Consider the following 11,111-nt stretch of genomic DNA (forward strand, 5'->3'; position numbering starts at 1 on the left):
GAGCGAGAAGATGAAAGGAGATGGCCCGATCTGTGCCCTACTCGTAGGGTAGGGACTAGGCAGAGAGGGTCTTTTGTCCTCTCTGGTAGGCCTGTTTACCACGGCGGAGGAGTAAATTTTGCTATTCTTTTTCTTTCCTACAATGGAAAATATAAGAGAAAATAAAAAAACAAGGTTTGTAAAATTACATTTTCTATTTTCTCTTTTATCTCTTCTGGAGCTGTAATGCAATTAATGGCATGGCCATCTCCATGCTTCATTAAAAACTCCCACAACAAGACAAAATACATTTTCAAATGCTCTACCAAAACAAAACTAACTTGGAGTAGTTTGTTCTTTTCCATTTGTCAATTTCAACTTTTAATAATCTTTGAGAATAATGTAAAGATGTAATCAGTATGTTAAGTTTGATCTACGTTTTTGTTTATGATTCAGAGAAGAAATAATTATTTTTAATTTTAAAAAATAGTGAGTCCTCAAGTTTGTAGTTAGAGATTTGCACTTGAAATTGATTTCGTTCTTATTTGGTTTTCAGACTCTCTCAGAGATGTTTGTTTAGTTCAGGTAGGACAATCCATCAATTCGATCGGTTCAACCAGCACAACTGACAAGGCAATAGCAACTAGCCAAATGTGCTAGACGATCCAAACGAGTTGACCGATCCAAATGGGTCGATCGAGAGTGCAGGGGACAAGTGTGGATAACTAATCGAAAAACGTTGAAAACTTGATAAATAAAACAATAAAAACTTGAGAAAATGAGTTCATCTTTTCCAGACAAGATGAACATCAGATGGAATGTGATTTGCATTCCAAGATCATACGTCCTTAAAAGAATGAAGTTGGTGCAAATATTTCTTTTTCTTCTGCTGGCCTCTCCAGAAGCAAGCCAAGGCTCCGAATGTGCAGCTAGCCAGAGCAATGGCCAGTGCAGCTCCGATCGGCACTGCAACTGCATTGCTCGAGGTTGCAGTGTCATTCGACTCATCAATATCATCCGTCTTCTGGCTCAGAGTTGTATCTCTGGATAAAGATGCAAGTTTCTTCCCGTAATAATTCACCAAAAATTTATACACCTCATCCTCATTCCAGTCGATTTGCGGGTTGACGCCTTTTTTTGGGCTCGAAGAAACATAGCATGACGGGCAGAGCTGGTTCGGAGGCCATGTTGTTTTGGGAAACCTTGGATCGGTCGTGCCCATGTCCTTTTCCACCTTCATGAGTCTCTCGTTCACTTCATTATGAGCTCTCCACAGCCAAAGACTTAGGCCTCGAGTCGTGTTGAATGGTGCCTGAACACTGCAAATTGTCTCGTGTCAGATACAGTCTAGTTAGATGCGACGAAAGAACACATGAATCTTTTAAGTACCGCGAAGACATTTCATTGAAATGCCGACGACAGTCGTCGCAAACAAAGAAGTTCTTGATGAAGTCGCGGATCGTAGTGAAAACCAATTGGCTCTCTCCGTCAGCAACTCGAACAGACAGAGAGTGGAATAATACCCACAGGCCGCAGCTGTTACATCATGATTGAAAAATGCAAGCAAAATATCACTGCCTTGGTTTGTTTGATCTATCTCAAAGACAATTGTAGCCTAAATGATTGACGGGAAACAATTCGTTAAGAACAGAAATGACCAACTATCGATAGCAAAAGGACAAAGTAGGAAGTTTCTACCTGAAGCCTCTTGAATCATCTTTACTCCCACGACAAAATATCTGCTCAAATGTACAGAGATTAGATAGAGGGAATCGTCTAACTATACTGTACCTATCGAGAAACTAACAATTTCCCCACCCAATATTGACGAGGAACTTCCTTGCCACAGATTCGATAGGATTTAAGTATGTCATATTCTTGCAGAATAGGGGCGTTTTCTGAAAGTGGACCTGAAGGCAACAGATCGTCAAAGCTTACAAGTAGGTCAGCAATTCCTCTTCGACACCTAGAGCAAGTCAATTATAATCATTAGGAATTAGTAAACATCTTCCATTTATGAATGTGTGAGTTTTTAACCTTTTTGAAGGGTGATGTGCCACCAAAAGCTGGAGAAATTTTATAAATGGAGCTCCAGTACTTGGCTTGATCATCTGCGCATGATGCATACATGAATGTATCACTTTTGAAAGTTTTTACTTGAAATGATTCCAAATGTAGGCAAGACATAGGCTCAACCTTTTGTTCTATGATTATGTCCATAGCTAATGCTGTAGCTTCTTCAACGTCGTAAATAGCATGCGCAATCTGTTAAAATAGAGTTTTAATTGGAAATAATGCAAGTATCAAGGAAAAACAATGCTGGTTGACATAATAATCTAGAGTAAAGGAGATGAAAAAACCTGTTCAAGATCCGAGGCATTCTTAGCTAATGTGTTTTCATTTTCATATCTGGCATCATCGAAGTTGAATGAGCTGCACAGAACATAAGTGTCACTGACAGTGAGATGACTACAATATTTCTAGTAATCCCAGGACAAGTAAATAATGATACTGTCACATGAACTAAACCTAGGTAGCCCACCATCAGAATGAGACAAAAGGAGCATCTTGTGTTTTCAATTTTTGAATTTAAATTTTCCAACAGTTTTCATAATATTTTTTTTTCTTACATTTGGGAAAGAACAAGCATCTTTTCGATGGTGTCAAAAAGATGATGAAAATTGTCTTTTTCCTTTTCTTTTCTGGACTAAACTGAAAACAGAGAATTCCATGAACCAAAGTACCAAACTAAAAAAAAAAACAGTGAGAACCTTGATTAACAAGAAATGATTCCTTTTTTTTATCGAAGACAAACCAACCGAGATGGCACATATTCGAAATATTATGATTTGCAAATGTCTTCCTTAATCCTTGTGAAAGAATTTGAATCTGAACAAACAAATACCAGGAACCTCACTTATTGATAGGCTGTTTGACTTATTTAAGATCACAGAAATGCCACCTTTATAAACATGAGCAGTCGACATCAAGACTAACGGTAAACCACAAGTGCTAGGCACTTCACCTTTTTTTCCCCTAGAAAAGGCTAACCTTCAAGCCAACCAGTAAATCTCTATATGCAGCACTCTAATTGACAGCATTATCAACTAATTACCCTAACATATCTGATGTATATCTAAATGCTTTATTTGTATGAATTAGGAAGTTAATTGACTTATCCATAAATGATTTATCACACCTTAATTAATTATTTTCCATCAAGTTGACAAGAAAATCAATGAGGTCCTATTGGCAGCTTCCTAACTTTTTTATAATGCTAGATAACTCCCGAACACCTCTGTGGCAATGTTCGATTTCAAGTCTTTAACTGGACAAACATCAACCATTTAGGAAAATATATCCAAATTCGTCATTGCAGTAAGCAAAGACCCTGAGATGATTAAACAAGCACCAAGACATTTTAAACTCCATCATCAAAAACCCAAATTATGAAACAGGTGTAATCCCTCACAATGCTAAAGAGATATGTGACAATCATATTAAATTTTATGACCATTAATTGGTTTCCAAGATATCTCCGCCTATTAACATGATACACAGCCTGCTAATTGAGTTCAAAGAAGAATGGAGAGTAATTAATACACCATCAGAATCAGTGAAATGTTCCTTCACAAAGGAGCAGATACCTTGGTAAATTAATAAAATTTCAACAAGTTGTGCCTGTATCAAAAAAACTGAAAGTGCAGGTAAAAGCTAAGGAGAACTTCTCAGAAGTTCATAAGTCACGAAAACTAGTTTTATGCATAAGCACATTGATTGAATACAACGATAATAACTGTCAATACAAAAACTAAACAAAAAAATGACAACTTGCCTGCCAAGTTTTTTGTTTATCCAATTGAGTAATTGATCTGCTGTCTTTCCATCATCAATCAATTGTAAATCACCATTTTCTTGTTTAGGCACCCATCTACCAGACACAAATTTAGCTGGAGGACCCCACAATAGCATAGGATAGAAACCAACTGAAAATCTATCACAAAGATTCGTATTTATCTGTACTGTCAAAGAGAAAGTATGAAATCCTCAAAGTATAGTTATCAAACAGACACGAAGCAGGAACAATAATTATATCAAGTGAACAATTGAAATCAAGATCCTATTTCATGGCTATGATGTTGGACTATAGCATTTTTAATGATAGGCAATATAGGCAACTGACTGAAGGCTTACTTCAAAAATCCCTGCTTGCCAGGTTGGATCCATCAAAATTTACTATTAAAAATCATCTCATATTAACTATCTCTTCTATTTCCTTGCATGTATATTTTGAACTCTGCATTAGAGGTCCTCTGTCTTCTGCACCATTTTGCTTATTTCAAATAGCAGTTCCAAAATGAATTACTATGATACCATCTATGACTACAAGGCATGAGGTGAAGTAGCTAAAGCAAGATAAGTATTTCACACATCATTATGCTACTCAAACGACATATATATATACGTGTCCCCACTGTGCATCTGAGAGAGACAACCGATGTGGCAGGCGGGCAGCCCTCACGTGGACGCCCTCCTCAAACGCGCAAGGCGTCACACATACGGGGGTGAGCAGTATATATAATTTACTAAACTAAATCCACATATTTGACACTATGTTATAAGTCAATCATCTATAACATATAATTCAAGTTATAATTATTTCAAACGATGAAATCACGTTGAGGACATATGGGATGTATATACATATATTTTTCACTTTTTGAGTTCCATAAATACAGTTTGGAATAATTTCGCCTGACAATTAAGTTTAATTATTTTATTAATTATTTATCATTATTTTTGAAGTTTCTTAAATTTTTACAGTGTGTCATAAAAATCCAAGTGTTATACCTACAAACTTGGGCACAATTTTCATGGTTCAATCAATCCATGAAATTTATTCAATAAAGAAATAATAGGAAAAGTGAAAATTAGTACAATCTAGATCAGTCAGGTTTGACTAGATCTTGATTTTTCTAAGTTTGGATCTTAGTTTACAGTACTTCGAAAAATGATTGTCAATCATATCAAAATTCATGGGTATCAATTCATTTGCACCCACTAAAATAATTTTCTGCCTGACCACTACATCCAAGAATTTAAAGAAGAAAAATAGTAAAACAAAAGGTAGAGACTAAATAATAAAAATTTAGACAAAAATTAGCATCTTAGGATTTGATCGGTTAACAAACATGTATCAATATCATGTATTTGTGCTTGTTCCAATTCAAGTTGTGTTAGTCTAAGTCCAAGTTTTAGTATGGACATGTGAAGAAACTAGTTATAATACTAGATGTATCCATATTATGTATTTTTTTTTTATTTTATGAGATTGACCTCACCAACCAATACTTTCATCCCATGCACGATAATTTGTTCGGTATTATTAATAATCTACGATGATTAATTGAGATGCTTATGTTTTCACAACCAGTGCTTCAAAATTTTAATCAATTGACCTTCTAATTGCTATGGGCTTATATTTTATGGTAAACCAGCTAAGTGGAAAGCGATTGCAAGATTCAGATTCATTTGATTTGATCTTGAGTCTCGACATGCTTTGAAGCAGCCAAATATCAATAGGGCATGATATCAGAACCCTACTATTTCGTACTGAAATTTTGGTAACTACAGCTATTTTAATTCCAGCTCCTAAGGACTAGAATATTCTATGCTAAAAAAGGAACCAAAAATGTTATTTCAAAGCCGGAGAAAAACTTACCTTCAATGCACAATCAACTCGTGCCATCAGAACAATTCCAGGATGCACAGCATCAGGCCCATTGAAAATCCTTGCAACTTTCTCATAATGAGGCTGCATGATTAAGGTTAAAGTATTTTGAAGTTTGTGACTTAAGAAAAGCAGGAGCTAGGGCGTCATATACCTTATAGTTTCTGCATGCAGGACACCTGTTTAATAAAAAAAAGTATTAAACGAAAGCATGTCACACAACAAAACAAAAGGAATAAAAACTTACTTGCCTATATCAGCTATGAACTAAAGACAAACATAAGACAAGCAGCACCCAATGTATCATCCATCCAAGATCAACTTAAGAAAAACAGTCCATTTAAGCTCAAAATGGGTCATCAAACCAAACAATTAAGGAAATACTAAAACAAAGAAGCACTGCTCTAATTGTTCATCTTGAGTTCACATCACAAGAAACAGCAGATATACTGCAATCAGAATATATGAAATGATCAAGTGGCACATCTAGAAGATAATATTTTCTTTGAATGTCAACAAAATATTCAGACTTGGAATCTGGTGAAGAGTACGACTTAAATGGATTAGAGTAAAAATAAAATAAAATAGCAGCCTTTGACTAACTTGCTTGAATTTATCATTACTTGATTGAATCTACAAGAAAAGTCAAAGAAACAATGTAAAATGTAACTAAAATGGAATCACTCAAGAAGGCTCAATCTTCAAACACATCTTCAAGATTTTTAGGTCAAAGATCAACAGCTTGAATTTTCAGACCAAACAATTTAAGACTATGTTTTATACTGGACTTTCATACACCCCTGGTGTTTTTTACAAACAATGATACAGATATGACCGAATGATCATAAAGTGTGACATAATTGACCAATTAGAATACTCTTTCAAGTACTCAATTATGATGTTGGATAACATGTATCAAGATTCTAAATTCCCAGTTTATAATATATTTAAGGAATATGGATGATTTCCGTACATATAAATAACAAAACAAGAAGTTCATATGATGAAAAAGTGAAGAGAAAGATTCCTCAAGCGTTAAATCTAGGGACAAAACTAACACAGGATGCACAATCATCTGTCTTTCAACTTTTATATATAGGTCATCTTTTAATATGTGAGATCAATAAGAAAAAGTTTATGGAGATAAGACACAATAAATTGAATTTTATGGCTTCCAAAATTTTAGATTGATTCTTATTATCTTCAAATGGTTTCAGTATTGTTAGAGGTTGTTTGTGTTTGTGTTGGATATTTTGGATGAATTCGTCGGTAATGATTAGTAAGAATGTTGATTCAGTCTAATGTCACGGGAGTTTCAGGTTATTGTAGTAAAATCAATTCTGAAATATATTTTATTAGTTACGAATGAGGTAAGGTGCCAAGTAGCTATGGATCTTAATTGTGTTGCACAAGGTCCTGAAATCAAATCCAACCCTTCATCACTTGTGGGGATGATCCTTTCCTTTCTCCAACAAGAAAATAAAAATGCAAGACACGATGTTAAAATAGATGTGTTTGACCTATCCTTACAAATGGTATAAAAGGATTCTGTCAGCATGTGATACAATTTAGATACAACATGCAATTTTTAGTTGATCAGAAAATGAGCTAAGGCATGATGTTTGGAGAATCTTGATGATCTTCATTCCACTGAAGCACCGGATAGATAGTGCAACAAAAGGCATGGCTATGGGTGGAAGGGAGGGAGTCAACAGCAGCTCATCCTATTGACTATAATGTCTGAAGTTTGTGAAAAGGTATGATCGGACGACAAGGGAAATCTGTCTTGATTGGCAGTCTCTACGTATGTCGAACATTGATTGTGCCACCATGCAACATCTGTAGTTGACAAATAGGATAACTCCTGGCATCACTAGCCTCTACAAGAATTGACAATGAACATGTCTTGAAAGTTATGGGGGCATATCTAGGCCATTTGGACAGCTTGCAGATCCTTTTTTTCATGTTTCAATGGGACACCAGTAGTTTTTTTTTATTACAATGGAACAGTGAAGGTAAAATGATTGACATGATTCTTCCTCCTCTACGATCTCTCTAAAGAAACAATAGGTATAAAGTTCATCATTTTCTTTCCCCTTAAGAAACAATGTGAAGGAATCACGGGATAATATCTCTTCCTTCGCATTTCCATTCCCTTCTATTTTTCTCTATCTCCTTTACATTTATGCTCTATCAGTTCCACGACAAAAACACAGGCAAAACTTTCCTCATAACACTAAGAATACTATTTATTTATTTTGGTTTAATGACTCCATAAGATCAATGTGTTTTGTATAAAGACAAACGAATTATAAAATTCCAAATGCAAATGCTCAACTAAGCAGTTACTACTACAGTTTCTGATTGCACGCCGATCAAAGCATGGATCAAATCCAACTGACTCCACTAGTAAAACGACCATGTCAGGGCAAGGAAGATGCGCCAAAAATAACAAATATTTTATAGACCGATTAATAAGCGAACCAAATCGAATGCACGAATACGCAAACATCAGTATCATCAAAAACGAGTCTTAACCGAAAGAAGTGCAATTTCATATCGCCTGAGACTCTTTTTCTTTCCTTAAAATCCACAACGATCAAATCGATCTAAAAGCCATAACTTTCGATTCAAGTGGAGAGAACGGAGCGATAATAAGGAAGGAACGGCGCTACCAGTGAGCGAAGAACTCGACGACGGCGAAGCTGGCCGGGGATTCCCTCAGCGCGGTCTCGAAATCGGAGACGTTGAGATCGACGGCGGCATCAGGGAGATCGGCGCCCTCGCCGACCGACCGGACGGCTTCGAGGCCGCGGGCACCTAAGATGAGGACCAGAAGAGAAAAAAGGAACGCCCCGTCGGCGAGACGCATCGGAGAGACGGAGAAATGGAAAGGAAATCGAGGAGATCACAAGCAAATTCAATGGCAGCGCGTCTCTGCGATCGATTTCAAGGCTGAGAAAAAAGGGTAGAAGGCCGAGGAGCGTTTCCTTTCCCGAAGGGTCTTCAACGTCCTCCCTTTCTCGGTTCAAGTAACTAAACCCAAAAAGGTCAATATTATATATTCATATATTTCCTATTATATACATATCGGTTACATAATAGCATTTTTAAATACATGATATTAAACAAATCCGAAGGAGTTATTTGCGGCCAGAAAAGAAACTCATGCAGTTTTTTTATTTTTTATTTGTTTGAGACAAAAAATACCCTTTCTATGGGAACGCCATCCCATTTTTTATTAACTGAATTATTCTGTAACGGTAAGTCTTAATAGTCGATCATTTGTCAAACAAATGCTCAGGGTATGATAGACGTCTAGTAATTTTGATATAATGGTTAAAGATCGATCTATCGGGTGATAGTTGATATGGTTGATTTTATCATACGTTCAATGTCTATGTATCTATATGAATCTTTCTTTATATCCATGGTACAAACTCTATGGGAGCTGCTAAGATAATGAATATATCTTATTTTTTTAATGATTATAACATATACAGATCATATTCCATTCAAATTAACATCTGGATTATCATAATTGATCCACATATCTTAGTTAATACAGCTATAAGTATAATTAATATCATATTTGTCATATATTTTATTATATAATTATGTCAGGTATATTATACAATTATGTCAGGTATATTATATCCTATATAGTGTAATATTCTCTAATTAATAAATCGATGAGTTTGAATATTATTAATTCGGAAAGACTAACCCATATTATATTCCTTTATTTATTCAAATAGTTACTTTTCACCGGTAGAAATATTGAGATGTCAGAAAGGTAAATATAGATACTAATTAAGGATAATTAGTTCATTGGAGTGATTTGTTATCTGTACATATATGAATATATCAATGAAAATTTTATTGCACCTTAAGTACAAATTTTCTTTGACTTGAAGTATTCAAGTCGCCTTGATAATGGAGACTCGTACTTTGACATATTAGTCGATACATCTTCGTATAGGTGTAGGTACGAGATAATTGGGTATAAGTCGAAGTATCTGAAGATATTTGGATAGCCTATAGATGATTCACCTCTTTTTCCATAAGGAGACATATACACTATGACTATTTGTCAGGATTATTACTTGAAGATTTTGGTCAAGGTATTATATATACATGTCAAGAGTATGATACTCTTGAACATATATCTAAGTAATTTGAATTCATAGGACAAGAATGAATAACTTGGGCATGTTGTGATGTAGTCAACCTAGTGAGGATTGACACATTGACCATGTCCTGAATCAAATGGGTATAAGATGAGTGAAAGATACATGACTCACTGTAGCTACTGAAGGATTCAGAAGTGGTTCTGAGATCAACCATTGATTTTTCAATCAGTTGGAATCATGATGTACTACTAGGTGTCACTCATGATCTATGAGTAATTAATGGTTAATTATGAATGACTAGTATAACCGAAAACCTATTGGGTTATACACACTATGAGTTTATTTGAAAAACTTAAAATGAGTCTAAGAATTATATTATCAAATCAAGAGAAATTAAGTTTGGTTGAACTAGACGAAGGGCAAATATGAAAGATATTTTATTGCAATGGAAGTACGGATAAATCATATCTTTTGAAGACAAATTAGACCCGCTTTGGTTTAATTATAAAACAAATTGGTTTACTTTTAATTAAAAGAGGTTTGGTTAATTAACCAAGTGGTTTAGTTTTGAATCAACTTAGTTTGGTTTTGAACCAAACTTAAGGCTATTAGTTTAGATTTTGGGTTTGCAGATTTTGGGTTTGCAGATATAGATTTGGATTCACTAATCAAACCCTATAGGAGAAATCACCCATCATAATACCTTTAAAATATCCCTTCTAATAAAAAATATTTGAGAAGAAAATTATTTTTAAAAATATTCTCTCCAAATATCCTCATTCTACATACTGTAGAGCATCTTTATTCACGTTAAAGTGTGAATGTTATAAGAACCTTCCTCGTTAAAACCAATATGACACAGCATGGGTTCCCTCCCATGTATTTTTTTATTAAAAAAATATAAAAAATTAAATTAAAAATTAAAAATTAATAAATAAAATTGAATTAGTGGTATATTTTTGATAGATTAAAATAAAAAAAATGGTGTAATATCCCCTAGGTCAGGTTGACCAGGTTGACTAAGCTTGAGTGGGCTCAAGCTTGAGTCTTGATGTTTAAGTTTCGATGTTTGACAATACATGGAGATTGCAGATGTAATCGTCCGTTTGTGCAGATTATTGATACAATTCCCCTCTGGTCAAGGTTAACCAGTTAAATATGAAGAAGAGTTAAGTAGGTCAAAGGATTGACTGGATACTTGATTGGGAAAGTCTTAACTGGAGGTTAGACATATGGAAAATCCTGGTGAGTGAAGCCAGGTGAAAGAC

General features: G+C 34.9%; 1 protein-coding gene across 1 annotated transcript; it reads right to left on the bottom strand.

Annotated features, from left to right (window-relative positions):
- Positions 1–701: 701 nt before the first annotated feature.
- On the bottom strand, positions 702–8,742 carry LOC121971745 (sulfhydryl oxidase 1-like). Its single transcript, XM_042523160.1, has 11 exons — positions 8,386–8,742; positions 5,865–5,889; positions 5,702–5,794; positions 3,815–3,996; positions 2,340–2,412; positions 2,176–2,244; positions 2,017–2,090; positions 1,798–1,945; positions 1,678–1,718; positions 1,369–1,515; positions 702–1,298 (listed from the first exon to the last, which is right to left on the bottom strand). Exons 1-11 carry the CDS (start codon positions 8,580–8,582, stop codon positions 818–820), a joined length of 1,530 nt encoding a protein of 509 aa, XP_042379094.1. The 5' UTR covers positions 8,583–8,742; the 3' UTR covers positions 702–817.
- Between the last annotated feature and the right edge of the window lie 2,369 nt (positions 8,743–11,111).

The sequence above is a fragment of the Zingiber officinale genome, chromosome 4A, assembly GCF_018446385.1.
Source record: "Zingiber officinale cultivar Zhangliang chromosome 4A, Zo_v1.1, whole genome shotgun sequence".
Taxonomy (NCBI): domain Eukaryota; kingdom Viridiplantae; phylum Streptophyta; class Magnoliopsida; order Zingiberales; family Zingiberaceae; genus Zingiber; species Zingiber officinale.